General features: G+C 36.5%; 1 protein-coding gene across 1 annotated transcript; it reads right to left on the bottom strand.

Annotated features, from left to right (window-relative positions):
* Positions 1 to 8,277: 8,277 nt before the first annotated feature.
* On the bottom strand, positions 8,278 to 16,443 carry LOC115923705 (C4b-binding protein alpha chain-like). Its single transcript, XM_030984942.1, has 6 exons — positions 16,413 to 16,443; positions 11,357 to 11,551; positions 10,604 to 10,798; positions 9,859 to 10,053; positions 9,058 to 9,252; positions 8,278 to 8,498 (listed from the first exon to the last, which is right to left on the bottom strand). The coding sequence occupies exons 1-6, from the start codon at positions 16,441 to 16,443 to the stop codon at positions 8,278 to 8,280; spliced, it is 1,032 nt and encodes a 343-aa protein (XP_030840802.1).
* Between the last annotated feature and the right edge of the window lie 3,065 nt (positions 16,444 to 19,508).

The following is a 19,508-nucleotide window of genomic DNA, read 5'->3' as shown; positions in this document are numbered from 1 at the left end:
TTTTTTTTTTTTTTTTTTTTTTTTTTTTTTGCACCACCACTCACAAAAGCCCACATTTTGTTTGTTTCCCCTAAAAAGTTTAATTATCCAATGCAACATGTATTATAAACACCACTCTATCACAAAATTGTTTTTCTTTTGATCGAAGATTCATTAAAGTCTGCGAGGTCGCTCAAAGCCAATTTCCCCGGAAAAGTACCCTCTTGATTTTATAATTGTTGATCAATTCCTTTCTTCTTTCGAGTTTCCAGATTAATTATGTATCCCAAAGGGAGCCCCCTGTCTACACCCGAGAGACAGGACGGTGTCTGGACGGTGTCTTAGAACGGACAGGACTACGCGGTAACCTACAGGATACAAAAATCTACATTTTGTCGTATTTTTATTTATTTATTTTTTTATTTTTTTCTTCATCTATTTTCTCTTTCATTTCATTTTAAGGGGGAAAAAAAAAGAATAAAAAAAAGAGAGAAGCCTATATTTAAATTATATTTTTGATACTCTTATTTAAAAAAAAAAGAGAAAGAAAGAAATTAATATTAAAAAGAAAGGCGTTGGTGATAATAGTCAGGTTTTGACTGATTGCCATTACAACAATAAACAACAACAACAACAACAACTTGTTTCCTTTCCAACTAGGCGTTGTGGCGTGCGCCTGTAATCCAGCTTACAGTGGAAGTTACAAACTGATTCAGCCGAGGACGCAGGTTCGAAACTGAGTCACGTCTTTCGGATGGTGACGTTAAAGGTCGGTCCCCAGACGTAAATAATCATATCTGATTGATACACGTCTGTAAAAACCAAATACACACACACACACATTGTTAAGTATATTATATGGTCTGCATATTATAATGCCCTTTACATTGTACTTAATGTAGACACATATAACAATGCTTCTGTGTTGACATGAGCGATAATTAGTGCAAGAGCTAATTAACTTATAACTAATTACGGTTATGTCCACTGTAAGTTTCAATTGGATCCAATTGAAACTAATTGAAACCAGTTGAAACCGATTGAAACCAGTTGAAACCAATTGAAACCAATTGAAGCCAACTGGTTTCAATAGGGAAATTGGAACAACTGGTTCCAGTTGAAACCAATTAGGCACCTGGAACCAGTTGGCAATTGGTTTCAACTGGTTTCAATTGGAACCAGTATTGAAACCAGTTGGCAACTGGTTTCAATTGGTTTTACTCCAATTGGTTTCAACTGGATTTTGGTCTTGGGTATTGACTTCAATGCTAAATGTACAATTAAAGATAATCTGAAAGTTTGAGTGAAAACAGACCATAATTAAGGAATTGATCAGATCAGTTATTTCCAATTTTTATCATTATGATAAAAATTAGAAATAACTGATCTGATCGATTCCTTAATTCTCCCAACTATATTATTACAATTTAATTACATTTTAGGTGAATGTAAATCGTCACATAGCAATGAATAAGCTCTATATATACCATTCCAGACATTTAAGTGTTGACAGATATTTAAAGCCTGTCTGATGTCTTATTTTTATGGAAAAACGGTTGGGAAAATTTGAAGAATGGTTGGTAGAATTTACTGCTAGAGGGTACAGTGACAACAATATAAATATCTTTGTGGTTTGAGGATTTTGAAAGGATTTTTTGCATGTCAGAGGGTTAGTACAGTAGAAGGAATATAATAAGTCACATTTCACACAAAAATAACCTTTTTTTTCCATCAACCTTCAACAATATTACAGAGTCACTCTAATGACTGAGCTCCGTATCACCCAATACCTGTTTTAATCAATCACTCAATCAATCATTCAATCATTTAGTCAATCAATCAGTCAATTATTTAATCAATCAATGAATCGCCCAATCAATAGATAAGCCAACCAAGTGGATTTATGTAGAAGGTATCTACAATGTTGGTCATGATGGTGGAATAATTATTTTTACCCCAATTTGTAGAATAGTTTTGACAATGATTTATTCCTAATAGATCTAGAAAATAGTATACATTCTCAGATTTTATTGAATGACAATTGGGGAATATTTGTTTTGCGTGACTGCTAAAGCATGTGTGTGCTACTATGCTAATCAACTAGGGGACCTACGTCCTTAAGTCATAACTGACAGCAATGGGGACGAATGCCTCATAAAAGGGCACTTATATAGCACATCGACATGGTTTTTATTCTGGGGGCTCACAGTAACGAGGCCATTGCTTAGCCAATGAATCATGACTGTACGCAGCGGGCGCTAGGGTACATTTTCAATAATTCATTGCATTTTTCCCTAGTCCCAAAAAGAAAAAATTCCTCTGTAGGGCCATGCATTATGGTTCAAGGCATACCCACATAGAAGATTTGTTTATGTTGGGGGTCGGGGCAAAATGAAATGAATTATTGAACATTTATTGCATTTTCTTTGTTTTTATGTTTTTGTGGGGGCGTCGACGTACCCTTACGCCCGCTGCGTACAGTCCTGATTCATTGGCTAAGCAATGGCCTCGTTACTGTGAGCCCCCAGGATCAAAACGTTGTTGATGTGCTATTTTAGTGCCCTTTTATGAGGTATAAATCCCCATTACTGTCAGTTATAACTTAAGGACGTAGGTCCCCTAGTTGATTAGCATTGTAGCACACACATGCTTCAGCAATCACGCAAAACAAACACTCCCCAATTATCATTCAATAAAATATGAGAATGCATGCTATTATCTAGATCTATTAGGAATATCATTGTCAAAATCATTCAATAAATTGGGGTAAAAATAATTATTCTACCATTATGACCAACAGTGTATGTCTCTCTTGCAGAATGAATGCAATGAATAAACAATATCTAATATCATCTTTCATAAGCTTGTGCACTGTCCCTTTTCCATATGAGGCCCCTAGATATTGTTTTTATGAATCATATGGCAGTAGTGGGTGTGCAAAAGGAAGTGTTGAGAGGTAATGCATACTGTATCTTATTGGAAGAGTTGAATCATGAATCTTGATGGAATGAATAAATAAACACAGAAAACAAATATTTGAATGAGTTTTATATTTTCTTGAAGTTTGAAAACAATTTAAGAAAATAAATACATGCTCTATACTCCAGCTCAATGAAATTTGAAAGACTTATGAATAAATTGTCAGATCCCTATTTTTTCATTGATTTTAGTAGCTTACAGCATGGGCAAAACCAATTGGTTTTATATCTATATATATATATATATATATAAAAGGTCTTCTGAAAGTATACATATGTTTACATATGTCGATGATCTAACACTAGTTGAGTGTCATAAAACAAACCAAATTTCAAACATGCAAGAAGCTGTAGAATGTCTATCTTTGTGGGCTGATATTAATAAAATGCAATTGAATCCTACGAAGTGTATTAAAATGGACATTTGTTTTTCAAGAGTACCAGTCAATCAGTCTTCCATTATTCTCGAAAATTGTGTTCTTTTAACTGTTTCACAGGTGAAATTACTTGGTGTCACGATACAAAACGACTTGAAGTGGGAAGCCCATGTCAGAAATATTGAAAAAAGAGCGAATGCGAAACTATATAAGCTCCGTTCTTTGTGGAAGTTCGGTCTTTCACATGAAGATCAGATTACTATTTTTATTGGCTGTATTCGCCCAATCCTTGAATATGCTACTCAAGTTTGGAGCGGAGGTGTCACTAGTGCACAAAAACAATGCATAGAAAGATTACAAAACGTGCATTGAGGATTATCTTTGGAAAGGATTATCATAGTTACGCAAACGCTCTTCCAAAATCGAAATTACAAACATTGGAAAGTCGTCGAAATGTGTTACCTTCTGTAAAAAAAAACTCTTTCATGCACAGACCAGTTCAAACAATTTATACCCCAAAGAGCACACAATAGAACTTTGCGAAGAACTAACAAGATCCCTGAACCCAGGTGCAAAACTAAACGTATGCAGAATAGCCCAATCCCAGATTTGATCCGTTTGTATAACAACATTTTTTTATGTATGTATTTAATATACTCTGAAACAAATTACAATTTCATATTCTTAGTATATAATTAATTCATAAATTTGAGGTCTGATTTTTTTTACCAAGTTAGTCAATGTATTTTTTTATGACATGAAGAATGCGATGCATATCTATATTTATATTGTAATATCTCTAATGTTCACCTTATAATATTCATATTTGTCTTGCAATGTATCTTTGTATTTTATCAACATGTACATAATTGTTTTCCCTCTCTGTCCATCTGTCCCCTTTCTCCCCCCTCTCTCTCTCTCTCTTTCTCTCTCTCTCTTTCTCTCTCTCCTGCTTTCCCATCTCTCTTTCTTTTTAACTCAAATTTTTAAATTGAAATACTGTATAAGATTAATGGTATATAGTATATACACGCTCTTCATAATTATGTAGATTGTAGTGTGACATCTTGAAATGTATACTTGCTTTTTTCCAGCAATTTACTCATGTGCAATTCAGTTACTTTTTACTGTGATATCACTTGAAATGTATAATTGTCTTCACCATCAATGTTTCATTCATGCACAATTCAGTTACTTGTAACTGCGATACATGGAAATGAACCAATAAATACCATTTATCTATCTATCTATCTAACCCTCCTGCACTTCACAGCACACAAAATGCAGCAACAGTATTGAAACAACACAATAAAATACCTGTAAATATGACAGTGCTGGGTTTTTAATCAAACTTCCTTATAACCTCCTCATTCGCATAATGAATATACATGAATATGTATAAGGTTCGTAACATATATCTCCCATTTGCAGACAACATGAATTCTGTAGAACTTTGCAGGAATATGTCACATATATCCTATTTAAACGTTAGCAGTGTCCTAGTATTCAAATTATGCAAGGAAACCTGTTTACTTTCTATAGACTTCACTGTCAGACACTAGAAAAACCCTCAAATTACACAAACATTTCTATCATTAAACTAAAGACCAAATATGTTTCTTCTAAGTTCCCAATTTTAAACTCTTATTCTTTAGACATCAATATAAATGTACTTCTTAGGCTACCAAGAATGCAAGACAAACAGACAGAAACTTAGGCATGTAAACAGAAAGTAGGAGAAGAACATATGTGCACATGATTTTTGTACAGAACGATGAATATCGATAATTAAAACAGATTACGATCAACATTAGAATAAGAACATATGATGAATAAAATGCATACATAAATGTTAAACAAGCTACGAACGGATCAAAAAGCGATCAAATACTAAATATTTTTGTATGCAGCAACTCCGCGCATGCGAACAAAGATAATAACTAAATATTCATAAGAATGAATGTGTGTAAAACCTGATCACATGACGCATGACCATGAAAATCATCCCGTTATATAGCAATTTACAGGATCATTAATTAGAATTGATATTAGGATCTCCATAGGATAAATAATCATTGGATAAAAAAAAGCTATATACAGTATATCAAATTTAAGAAATATAATCTGACTTGAGACATTACACAACTTTCAGAAGAATTAATTGATATTATATCCTTTTTCTTTCTTTTAACTGCACAAGTTACATCATATTGCTAAACACCATATATTCAAATATCACAAATCACATGGTATGTAAGCATACTTAAACTATTTCTGCGATTTGTTTTTGTCATGTCAAAAGATTCTTTTACTGTGCCCTTGTATGATTCTTTGTGTCTGTGTTTGTCAGTTGTTTCTATTATTCGTCTTGCTGCATATGTTTGTCCCGTCTTCCTTAATTTCCTTATCTCATTTCTTCTGCACCTGCATACTAAGAGCACCACCAATGGTTTATTTGATTTTATACTTTATGCGCTTTTTTCTTTTCAGCTACTGCTTCTAAACCCCATATGGCTGATCTGAACGATCAGATGGCTTTTAATTCCCTCACCGATGACGATCTACTCGATTTACATAGACCCAGGCGCGGATCCAGGGGGGGGGGGGGCAAGCGAGCCTTGGGGCCCCCCCCCCGCCCCCCCCCCCCAAAAAAAAAGGAGAGAGAGAGAAAGGAAAAGAAGGGAAATGGAAAAAGAGAAAAGGGAAAAAAGGAGAGGAAGAAGAAAAGAAAAGAGGGAAGGAGATCGGGGGGGGGCAAAAGGACTTGCCTCTCAGGCTGTTGCCTCCCCCTCCCCCCCCCCCCCCCCCCCCCCCAATTCAAAAAATAAAAGAGAAGGAAGGAAAGGGAAATAAAAAAGAAAAAGAGGAGATAAAGGGAAGGACAAAAGAGGAAGAAGAATAGAAAAGGGGATATCACTCTCCTTTCTTCTCTTATCCACCTCTGCTCTCTTTTTCTTTACTCTTCACATTTGCTGCAATATTTTCTATCCTTGCATTTCTCTCTTTCCTTGCTTTATTTTCTGTTATTTATGTATTTTTTAAAATGATATGTGTATGTCTTATCTGTCAGTCTTCATTGTCTCTTTTGACCTTTCCAGTGTTCACTATATACTATATATATGTGTCATAACAAGTTGTCAAATTACGGATTTATACGTGCATTATTATCCTGCCACTATTTGGTAATCTATGTATATTTTTTTGTCTTCAAGTCAATATATTTACATGTTACAAAAATTATGTATGTCAATATTGAGGGATCCACATTTTACAAGCTTTGCTTTTCAGTGGATCCCTCCATTTCCACAGGTTTAATTTACAAAATAAAAAAATAAGTATTATACTGGATATTTATGTTTACCCTACTTTCTATTTCATAAGTAACTTTAAACCATGTAAAAGGTATTATATCATTGAATATTGAATTGTATATCTGATTTCTTGTCAAAATCACTGTTCTGTTGGAAATGAAAAAACAAAATTGAAAAACTGAAACTGAATGATCGTACAAATCAAACACTTTGACAATGATAAACATTATATATATATATATATATATATATATATATATATAAAGAAAAAATTATGGTAAGGTACTTCTCAGGCACAACATTTTAGAAACACTGGTTTATCAACACAACTTTTTTGAAAGCATTTTCAACAGGCTACTAAACATTATAATCCTACCATAAAAAACACGGCATTTTCAACGTTCTAGCCAAGATGGCCAACAGGTCTCAAAGATATCAATATATGATTTAATGCATTTTAGGATCGTGCAAATAGCAAATAGCGCAAACTCGGAACTTAAAAAAAAAAAGAATTGAGCACAGCAAAACATACAGACGTATTTTTGCCACAAAAAATGTATTATTGTCTTGGAACCAATTTGGGTATTAAACTGGAAATGTTCTTATTGGTTCCAGTTGCACTTCTAACTAGAATTTAACGGCCTTCTAACCGGAACCAATTGGGTAACTGGAAATAATCTTACTGGTTCCAGTTGCACTTCTAACTGGAACTAGTTGGGTAAAATGGAAATGGCCTTCTAACTGGAATAAATTGAGTAACTGGAAAAATTATCTTACTGGTTCCAGTTGCACTTCTAACTAGAACCTGTTAAATGCAAGATTCATCTGGATCCAGTTGCAATCTCCAATTGGTTTGAACTGGAATTGACACATCTTCCCAACTTTTTCCGGTTAAGGCCATTGATTTCAACTGGAAAATTTGTATTCCTATTGAAACCAATTCCATATCTTTAAACTATCATTGATATCTGATAATTAAACAGTTATTGAAATAAACCTACCAAACTACATACTACAATGAAATACTTGACTTAAGGTAGGGGAGTTTGTTGTGGTGCACAATTGCACCCTTCTGTAAATAATCGAATAGTTCATGCGCATGAATATTCATGTTTTTGCTTACCACGGCAAAATGTTTGCTTTTACTAAATGGAAAAATTACGGTGGGGGGGGGGGAGGATTAAATGGACATAATGAACCAAGCAGAAGTGATCTATGATAATTCATGCTTCTTATCCTTTGTGCGCTTGACCTATAATCTTACAATCGCTTGGCAGACTGAGTCCAAAGTTCGACTTGTTTCACATGTGTATTATAAGCAATGACGAGCTTGCAACCTATTTTGATAAAATTACGGTGGGTGAACTTTCAAAAGTCAATGAGACATTAAGGTTCCAATTAAAGAGCTAGTGATAACGGACGTCGGGTGGATGTGCATTTCGTTTAAACAAAAAAAATATATGAATTTTTAACGATTATTTTTGTAAACGTCGATAGGCTAACATGTTAGGCTGCTGACTCTATCGATAGGGGGAGTTCTCAAATGAGACTAAACGGAGCTATAATTATGATAGCCTTTTCTATGAATATCCATGATAAAGACTATGCGGCAACGGTGTGGCAAAACTAATTTTACTCTTCATAATTGGGGGAGTATATGCAAACAGGGCCGATCTCTCCATGCGACCAGTCAGCTCCGGCTGAAGTAGCAATACATTCAACTTCAAACTTCGCACTGCCATTGTATTTATAGTTAGTTATGCAGAGGTAATAGTATTTATCCCCAATGGATGCTTCAGTGATGTCAAATGGCCTTGTCTTTGTACCATTTTTAGGTTTGCCACATTTGCCCTCTGTGGAGAACAATGATAAGAGAATATTATTTATTAGTACCAGTTTGTTGCTATATCTATTATTATATCTTGTTGTTGAATTTATTTTCAATAAGCGTAGTGAAACGTCAAAACAAAACTTTTGATCAGCCTTTTCTATATACCTTTTATCCAACATGGCCGACAGGAGCCAAAGATATCAATGAATAATTTGATCAGAGGCTACGGATGCAACTTTGCTATATATATATTCGGGGTCGAGAGATCAGCTCATATGAGGTTAATTGTGTTTTTGTTGTTTTTTTTAAAATATAATTTGGCGGGTCCTCTTTTGGGGGTATAATGCTGGGGCATTGACAAGGGAATCACCATGTACTAATATTTTTCTTGTATATAGGAAGAGTAATTTCCATGATTCATCCATACCATCCAAAAGGAATAGTTATAACATATCTGAGCAATTATTAGTGACCGGCTAGCACCAATTCCCTCAGCGTTTAGTTCATGTGGGTGGCAGTATGATTTAAAAGAAATTTCTATGACTAATTCAAACCATCCAAAAGGCATAGATATATCATACCTGAGCAAGAAGATGGCGTTAGAGACCAGCTAGCAATAGTTCCCTCATCGTTTAGTTCACAGACTACCGTCAGGTTATTAGGGTCTGATGTGAAGCCATGACTGCATGTGTAGTTGTATGCTTCCCCAGGGCTTCCTTCAGTGATTGAAATAGACTCTGTGTTCGTACCATTTCCAGGTGAGCCACATTTGGCCTCTGTTTCAGGTGAAGAATGAAAAGATAATATTACTTAATTTGTTGTTTGATTTTATTCTTGTAATTCTACTATGTATTTATTATCAATTATCGCAAGTTTAAAAAAAATAGAATTACTGGTTTATATTCAGAGTTTCTTTTTGTTTGTTGCCTTTTACCGTGGTAGTAGGGGACTAAAAGTCATTACCTTTAGTTAAAAAAAACACGTCATTTTTTTATGTTTTATGCAAGTTGGCTGAAGGGCCCAAAGATATAAATACACAATTTGATGCATATGCTACGGATATAACTTTGCTATGTATATTCGAGGTCGACAGATCAGCACAGATGAATTTTATTGTTTTCGGTGTCATCCCAGCTCATAACTCGATTCTGAAGGTTCATGGTTTTGTGTATTAAATTACGTTTCGTATCTTATTTTAGTCTATTACATTTGTTTAAGGCATGGTTTGTCAGTATTCACAATGTTAAAACTAAGCAATGAGGTAGTACTGAAGACCAGCTAGCAACAGTTCCCTTAGCGTTCATTTCATGTGGGTGGAAGTGCAATGTAAAAGTTATTTCCATGCTTAATTCAACCATCCAAAAGGCATAGATATATCATACCTGAGCAAGAAGATGGCGTTGGAGACCAGCTAGCAATAGTTCCCTCATCGTTCAGTTGACAAACTACCGTCAGGTTATTAGGGTCTGATGTGAAGCCATGATTGCAGGTGTAATTGTATGCTTCCCCAGGTTGTCCTTCAGTGATTGAAACAGACTCTGTGTTTGTACCATCTCCAGGTGAGCCACATGTGACCTCTGATTCAGGTGGAGAATGAAAAGAAATTTTTACTTTATTTGTTGATGATTTTATTCTTGTGATTCTACCGGTTTGTATTTATTATCAATTATCCAAAGGTAAAAAAAATAAAAACACTGGTATACTAAAATTTTTTACCTTTGGTTAAAAAAACACGTCATTTTCTATGTTTTATGCAAGTTGGCTGAAGGGCCCAAAGATATAAATACACAATTTGATGCATATGCTGATATGTATAGAGGTTGTCAGATCAGCACAGATGAATTTAATTGTTTTCGGTGTCTTCCCAGCTCATAACTGAAATTCTAAGGGTTCATGATTTTGTGTATTAAATTACGTTTCGTACTTTATTTTAGTCTATTACATTTGTTTATAGGAGAAAATGCATGTTTTGTCAGTATTCACAATGTTAAAACTGAGCAAGAACATGGTGTTATAGACCAGCTAGCAACAGTTCCCTCAGCGTTTAGTTTATGTCGGTGGCAGTATGATTTTTAAAAAAATTCTACGATTAATTCAAACCATCCAAAAGGCATAGATAAATTGTACCTGAGCAAGAAGATGGCGTTAGAGACCAGCTAGCAATAGTTCCCTCATCGTTTAGTTCACAGACTACCGTCAGGTCATTAGGGTCTGATGTGAAGCCATGACTGCAGGTGTAAGTGTATGCTTCCCCAGGTTGTCCTTCAGTGATTGAAACAGACTCTGTGTTTGTACCATCTCCAGGTGAGCCACATTTGACCTCTGATTGACGTGAAAAATGAAAAGAAATTATTACTTTATTTGTTGATGATTTTATTCATGTAATTCTACCGGTTTGTATTTATATCAATCATCCAAAGTTAAAAAATAGCACCCTGGTATACTAAAATTCTTTACCTTTGGTTAAAAAAACACGTCATTTTTTTATGTTTTATGCAAGTTGGCTGAAGGGCCCAAAGATATAAATACACAATTTGATGCATATGCTACGGATGCAACTTTGCTATGTATAGAGGTTGTCAGATCAGCACAGATGAATTTAATTGTTTCGGTGTCATCCCAGCTCATAACTAAATTCTAAGGGTTCATGATTTTGTGTATTAAGTTACGTTTCATACTTTATTTTAGTCTATTACATTTGTTTATTGGAGAAAAGGCATGGTTTGTCAGTATTCACAATGCTAAAACTGAAAAAGAACTTGGCGTTATAGACCAGTTAGCAACAGTTCCCTCAGCGTTTAGTTCATGTCAGTGGCAGTACGATTTAAAAGAAATTCTACGATTAATTCAAACCATCCAAAAGGCATAGATAAATTGTACCTGAGCAAGAAGATGGCGTTAGAGACCAGCTAGCAATAGTTCCCTCATCGTTTAGTTCACAGACTACCGTCAGGTCATTAGGGTCTGATGTGAAGCCATGATTGCAGGTGTAAGTGTATGCTTCCCCAGCTTGTCCTTCAGTGATTGAAACAGACTTTGTGTTTGTACCATCTCCAGGTGAGCCACATGTGACCTCTGATTCAGGTGAAAAATGAAAAGAAATTATTACTTTATTTGTTCATGATTACATTCTTGTAATTCTACCTTGCGGTTCGTATTTATTATCAGTTAAAAAATAGAATTACTGGTTATTCAGAGTTTCTTTTTGTTTGTTGCCTTTTACCGTGGTAATAGGCTACTAAAATTCTAAACCTTTGGTTTTAAAAAAACACACTCAATTTACTACGTTTCATCCTAGATGGCTAACGGGCCCAAAGATATAAATAGATAATTCAATGCATATATGCTATGGATGCAACTTTGTTATAATAAAAATAATATACTAGTTTTTATATAGCGCTTATTACACTGAGCGCTTTCAAACTTGGAGATTATTACCCCGACTCTGTGCTGCCATTACGGCGCTCTAGAATTTCAAAGAGTTAGTTCTTGCCAGGTACCAATCCACATCACCTGGGTAGAGTGTTGCAAATGTAGATCAATGTCTTGCCAAAGGCGGCGGGTCTCGAACCGCGGACCTTATGGTCGACAGTCCGGCGACTTAATCACTCGACCACGGCACCTATGCATGACAGATCCAGTGGCGGATCTAGGATTTGCCGATAGGGGGGGGGGGGGGGCCTAAAATTTAAAAATCGCGCTGAACAAAATTCTGCTCAGGGGGGGGGGGGGGGGGGGGTAAGAGCATTTTGTTTCTTCCTCAATTTTGCTCTCGGGAATTCAAAAATTGAGCAGATCATTTTTTGCTCAGTGGGGGAGGGGGGGGGGGGGTAGTGTTAGCACTTACTAGACTCGATTTCAACCGAGACAACGATCATTGAATATTGTAAAATCGCATATGCTCCCAATATATTCATTTCAACCAAATACATGACCCCCATACCAAAACTTAGTAAATACCTTTAACGAAAATAAAAAATCCAAGATTGTGTCCGAAATGACTACAGTATCCTAAAATGACCCGGGAGTGAGTTAATTGGCTATATTATTTATTTATTTTTTTTACCGTAAAGCTATAATTAGAAAGATATAAAATATGTTTTAAAGGTCAGGATGTTCACTAAAATGCTTTAAATTAAAATGATACAAAAGATGATCGCCATCTTGTATTGCAAGATGGAAGCCAAAAACTTAAATCAGTCTCAACTCGTGATATATCCTTCTTCTGCAATTTTGGTATCTTTGCCTAGGTTTTGGATTGCGACAAAACCATTAAGACTGTTTAAAATGTGTTATGGTTTTCAGAAAACCTTGAAATCCAAGAAAGCATCCATGACAGCTGGTATCGCAACATTATCAGATTTCGGTTATTATTTACAATATAGAGTTTGTGTAAACCAGGTCCATTTTAAGGGTAAGAATATTCATTCAAAAATAGTATCAACTATAATTGCAACTTTTGTGGAACATTGTATACAAGATGGCTGCCATTGAATCATTAAAAATGGCTGCAAACGCCATAAATCATTTAAGGTATCCCTCCCTTGTCTTTACCTTAGAAGTTAGATTGAGGGTTAAAAATCTATTGAAACTATTCAAACTACAGTTGTTCCTTAGTCAAGCACTACCAGAAACCGTTGGAAATCTTTTGTTATTATTTTTTATGGGGGAGGAGGGGGGGGGGGGGGGTCAAACCCTATTTTGACCAAACTACTGTACGTACCAGGTGAATAAAAAAGTTGGTACATGTAACCCAAGGGTTCTAGAGAGAAACATATGTACAAAAACAATACAGGTCTATTCGTTTTGATTTTGCCTCACCCGTTTCGCATCGTGAACCAGCGAATCCTGGTGCACAATAACACGTTCCTTCCCGACACGTTCTTCCATTTCCACAGATCACATTGGCACATGGATCAGTGCCTGTGCCGGGATCAGTACCAGTGCCGGGATCAGTACCAGTGCCAGTATCAGTACCACCTGTAGGGATCGTCGGCACTCGCCATTAAAATGCATGCTTATTTTGTTACAAACCTCATACATATTCATGTATTTGTTAGTATTTGTTTTTGCGTATGAGCAGCATGAATAGGTGAGTGAAGATAGATTCATTAAAACAAAATATAGCCATAGGTAAAACATAGTTTTTGTTATTTCCTTGTATATATATATATATATATGTGTGTGTGTGTGTGTGTGTGCTGCTTTGAGAATGTGTGTGTTGTGGGGTGCAGGGCGGTTTTATTAAAACACTCATTACTAATAATTATAGTGATCACGATGTTATCAAGAAAAAGTAATGATGCTATAGCATGCAGTTGAAAAGATAATAACCATTTTATAGTACACCAAACTACAACAAAAAAGTAAAATCAAATATATGCTTTCTTCCTTGCGGCACTGCCAGTTCGTACAGTTCCGAAAAGAATCGAAAAGAAACAAAAAGATGAATGGAAAAGCAGGCACGTAGCCAGAGTTTGATGTATTAGGGGGGCACATACATGTAATTGATCAACGTCCTGGGCAGGGGTCTAAAAAAGTTCAACCCCCTTGCCCCCCCCCCCCTCCCCCATGGCTACGTGCCTGTGGAAAAGTACACAAGTAGTTGTTAAAATGTATACTCAACAACAGTCCAATGCCAATAAATTTGCCAGTCACATTCACCCTAGAAAATTAAAGTATCAAGAGATTCATCAATTACCTCAACTGTGCCATTGAAAAATTTGATTTCATTGTAAATGATTTCCATTATTTTGAGTATGTCTGGAAGCCCTAATATTTGTATTTCTATTAGTCAAAACATTTTGTTTGCGCCAATTTGCTCTGGTGACCAGTTACCACCACTACAACTTTCAAAGTTAACTGAAATTTAAAAAAAAATCTTTTTCTAGCTCAAGTATCTTGGCAAATAGCACTATATTTATTTCGTAATTAAAAAAAAAAAAAGTTATCACTCACACAGGCATACACATGCACGCACACACATTAGCAACTCCACGTCGTGCTAGAAAGATCGTACAATGGATATTTCTTTATAATTTTATATAAAATGTTTGTCAATATTTCAATTAATGCATTCATCTTAAAGGAATAGTTGAGTTCTAGTTTCAGACTGCAAATGCCTGCAAAGTACATGGTTATTGCTCTTATTCTTATGTATGAAATTTCTAGTGCTCTTTTTGGACCTAAAATTGCTATGAAGGTAATTTCATACCCCGAAATGTGTGAGATTTAGCCAATATAATCATACCAATTCAGGTCCACTTTCAAAAAATATGGTGTCCGTTAATTAATCAATTAATTTATAATAACAATACACGGGCCGGCTGGTTGTGCGTATTATAACCAACATACATTGTAAAAAAAGCCAACATCAGCATTGGCTGGAATAAAACGTATTAGGCGCTATCTCGTTTTTCAACGGCAATATTTGTGGGGCACCAAAAATATTAGAAATCGTCTTATTTCTCTCTGAACAGATTTTGACCAAAACAAGATGATTTTGTCATTTAAGTTGTATGTTCTTTCAAATTTGACACTCAGTTTTTCATTATCTCACAAAAAGATTATTTTGTGAAGTGCTCTCTGCAACAAAACTCAACTATCCCTTTAAATGCAAATGAAAAGATTACCAACAATGCAACAATATTGTTTTGACTCACAGAACAGTGCGAGGGCGACAGCTCCAATTATAAGCAACAAGACGATAAGAAACATGACAATGGACGTAAAGAAACAGATCATCCGTCTATAACGCAGGTACATCATCTCCTCATAAGCAGTCATGGGATAGTGCCTTCTGCGACCCATTGAATCATCACCCAATCCGCTGTTGTAAGGACGGCCAAAAGTCACGTCTGCATCGTATCTAAAGAACATTTGCGGCGATGCATGTTCATGCTTAAACTTAGGGGCCGGTCCACCTCTGTACCAGTTATACTGGTAAACATATGAAAATAGAACGAGAAAGACATTACATGACAAGGGCCGTCGAGGGACCACTTTGAAATTGAAGGAAGGGGGGGGGGGGATATTTGCCGTCAATTTAGTTGAAAAGTTTTATATTTTACACATTTTTCTTGCAGCAAGTAAAAAGGGAGGAAAGAGGATTATCAATTTCTGATATTTGCCGACAGAAAAGTGTCATATGATGGAGAGGCGGAGGGGTGTAACATTTACATTCACCCCACCCCTCCTATATCGAAGGCCCTTTTCATGATTACCCCTATTTTTAACATGTTCCTTTTTAATGGGAGAAATTAGATCGAGTTACATCTACATATTAATGGAGGCAACATACATGTAATTGTTCGACGTCCTTGTGAGGGGTCTTAAAAAGTTCAACCGATCTTGATTTTTTTTTTCGGGGGGGGGGGGGCATGTGCCTCCTCCCCCCCCCCCCCCCCCCCCGTGGCTACGGGCCTGGAGACCAGCACTAGAATACTGCTCTCCCGTGTGGCACCCTTTTTTTTCCTTCCTCACAGTTCTTTCTTTCCCTTTCTCTCCTATTTTCCTTTCCCTTCTTTATCCTTCTCTCTCTCTCTCTCTTTCTTGTTTTTTGTTTTTGTTCGTTTGTTTGTTTTTGTTTTGTTTGTTGTTTTGCAGGGGGGCAAGGCCCGCTTGGCCCCCTGGATCCGTGCCTAATAGGCATTACAATTTAAGTTGTTGACAATGTAAAGTTTATCAAATTGCGCTTCTGATGTAAAATTCACAATGTAAAATTGTATTTCAATAGAGAAGCAATAACATCAACCTGCATGTACACTTCCAAATGGGTTTGATGCACAGCCAACATAAGTCCTTTCTTTGAAAAAAAAAGAATTACATTTCAAATCTGAAGTACATGTAGTGTTTACAAAAGTACACAATATACAGTGAACAGTTACTATTCTTATATGCCAAACAAAATACAAGGGACCAGCTATAGGCGTAAGACTTAGGTCTGGGTCGGTATTGTAGGCATCCATCTTGATCTACCGAAGATCTTAAGATTCAGTTCAGTTCATTTTATTCAAAACCACACTGTTACATAAAACAGAGACTGGTAACAGTACATCAATCAACATATTCTAGCTTGATTACATCATAAACTGAATGGTTTTAGGACCCCTTTAGAAGCTAAGCTTGTGAGTGGGCCCCTATAGTCAACAAAATACATACATTTACAGTAAAAAGAATGTTACGTATGATTATACAATGGATGAAAATACTAAGCTACGGAATAAGATCGCCGTTTCAAACCGACTCGCCCTAGATAAGCTACCTCTCGCGGCCGTCGTCCACACTATGAGCAAACACGACGGAAGTAAACACGTCAAATTATTAACCCCCCCCCCCCCGGTCTAGCCCTGAGGACTAGAAAAAATCCCCTAAACGCGTAAACCATCGCGTACAGCAGGATTTTGCATCATTTGGAAAAAGTACATTTTGCCTCCAAAAATGGCCCAAAATTGATGTTTTTGAACCCCTTAATGCGGCACCGCACGGACAGCGTCCAATCTTAAAAAACACCGCTTTATACGCGTTTTCTTGGCAGTCTTTTTATTTGAGTGAGATCCCCGGGCAGCGCTTTTTTTTACACGATTGTTTAGCCATTATTTTTGCGAAGAAATTCTTAGAAATACTGTGGTGAAAGAATGGGCAAGCACGTACACTCAGGAAGGGAAGATAATATAAAAGGGAAAACAAAGAAATACATAAAGAGAGTGGAGAGGATATGGAGAAGGAAAAACAAAGAAATACAAGACAAAAGAGAAGAGGATATAGATTGAGGAAAAACAAATTAGAACATGACGACAGAGAAGAGGATAGATTGAAGGAGAACGAAGACATAACGACAGAGAAGAGGATAGATTGAAAGAGAACGAAGACATAACGACAGAGAAGAGGATAGATTGAAGGAGAACGAAGACATAACGACAGAGAAGAGGATAGATTGAAAGAGAACGAAGACACAACGACAGAGAAGAGGATAGATTGAAGGAGAACGAAGACATAACGACAGAGAAGAGGATAGATTGAAAGAGAACGAAGACATAACGACAGAGAAGAGGATAGATTGAAGGAGAACGAAGACATAACGACAGAGAAGAGGATAGATTGAAGGAGAACGAAGACATAACGACAGAGAAGAGGATAGATTGAAGGAGAACGAAGACATAACGACAGAGAAGAGGATAGATTGAAAGAGAACGAAGACATAACGACAAAGAAGAGGATAGATTGAAGGAGAACGAAGACATAACGACAGAGAAGAGGATAGATTGAAGGAGAACGAAGACATAACGACAGAGAAGAGGATAGATTGAAGGAGAACGAAGACATAACGACAGAGAAGAGGATAGATTGAAGTAAAAACCCGGGAAAAACAAAGAAATACATGACGAAAGAGAAGAGGATATAGATTGAGGAAGAACTAAATAAGGACATAAGTATGAAAGAGAAGAGGATAGATTGAAAGAGAAGAGGATAGATTGAAAGAGAACGAAGACATAACGACGGAGAAAAGGAAAGATTGAAGTAAAAACCCGGGAAAAACAAAGAAATACATGACGAAAGAGAAGAGGATAGATTGAAAGAGAAACAAAGACATAACGAAAGAGAAGAGAATAGATTGAAGGAAAAACAAAGAAATACATGACGAAAGAGAAGAGGATAGATTGAAGGAGAACGAAGACATAACGACAGAGAAGAGGATAGATTGAAGGAAAAACCCGGGAAAAAACAAAGAAATACATGACAAAAGAGAAGAGGACATAGATTGAGGAAAAACAAATTAGAACATGATGAAAGAGAAGAGGATAGATTGAAAGAGAACGAAGACATAACGACAGAGAAGAGGATAGATTGAAGGAGAACGAAGTCATAACGACAGAGAAGAGGATAAACTGAAGGAGAACGAAGACATAACGACAGAGAAGAGGATAGACTGAAGGAGAACGAAGACATAACGACAGAGAAGAGGATAGACTAAAGTAAAAACCCGGGAAAAACAAAGAAATACATGACGAAAGAGAAGAGGATATAGATTGAGGAAGAACTAAATAAGGACATAAGTATGAAAGAGAAGAGGATAGATTGAAAGAGAAACAAAGACATAACGAAAGAGAAGAGAATAGATTGAAGGAAAAACAAAGAAATACATGACGAAAGAGAAGAGGATATAGATTGAGGAAGAACTAAATAAGGACATAAGTATGAAAGAGAAGAGGATAGATTGAAAGAGAAGAGGATAGATTGAAAGAGAAACAAAGACATAACGAAAGAGAAGAGAATAGATTGAAGGAAAAACAAAGAAATACATGACGAAAGAGAAGAGGATATAGATTGAGGAAGAACAAATAAGGACATAAGTATGAAAAAGAAGAGGATAGATTGAAAGAGAAGAGGATAGATTGAAAGAGAAACAAAGACATAACGAAAGAGAAGAGAATAGATTGAAGGAAAAACAAAGAAATACATGATGAAGAGGATAGATTTCAGCTAGCTGGCTCTCAACTTAAATAGGGCTTCAAAACACCTACAATCAGGGGCGGCGATTTCTTTTCATGACCGGGGGACGAAATGCGAGGGACGAGGAAACATATTAGCAAGAGGGGCCAGTGGCGTAATAAGCAAAAACGTTGGGGAGGGGGGGGGGAGATGTGGGGAGCTAAAGTATTTCCGACCAGGGAGTGCAAAGCGAGCGAAGCAATTGGAGCGTAAATTGGCGTGGGGTCCAGGGGCAAAGCACCGGCGGGAATCAGGGGGTGGAGCCCCATGACGCTCTTGGGTTTTAAGCATTTAATTTCGGTTAGATGAGCATTTTTTGGTACCTTATTTGTGACACTGGCAGGTCACTAATTGGAGTGAGGTCTAGGGGGCAGCGCTCCCCCAAGTTCAGGGGTTTTAGGCAAAAAAATACGATCCGATTGATGAGCATCTAGGGGCCGTCTTAGGGCCTTTGGTTGGGTCCGGGGGGGGGGGCGGTAGAGCCCCGGGAGCTGATTGAAAAAAAAAGAAGCATTTTAGTAACATTTGTAAACCACTGGTA

Source organism: Strongylocentrotus purpuratus, unplaced genomic scaffold, assembly GCF_000002235.5.
Source record: "Strongylocentrotus purpuratus isolate Spur 01 unplaced genomic scaffold, Spur_5.0 spur5_scaffold_14, whole genome shotgun sequence".
Lineage (NCBI taxonomy): Eukaryota > Metazoa > Echinodermata > Echinoidea > Camarodonta > Strongylocentrotidae > Strongylocentrotus > Strongylocentrotus purpuratus.
Note: the sequence above shows the minus strand (reverse complement) of the source record. Positions and strands in the feature narration are given on the sequence as shown.

Excerpts from the sequence above, each read along its gene's own strand:
- LOC115923705 (XM_030984942.1), bottom strand. The coding sequence starts at position 16,443 with ATGGATGCCTACAATACCGACCCAGACCTAA. Across the intron at positions 11,552-16,412 it reads CAATACCGACCCAGACCTAA|AGGTCACATGTGGCTCACCT; the intron begins GTCTTACGCCTA and ends CACCTGAATCAG. Across the intron at positions 10,799-11,356 it reads AACGCCATCTTCTTGCTCAG|AGGTCAAATGTGGCTCACCT; the intron begins GTACAATTTATC and ends CACGTCAATCAG.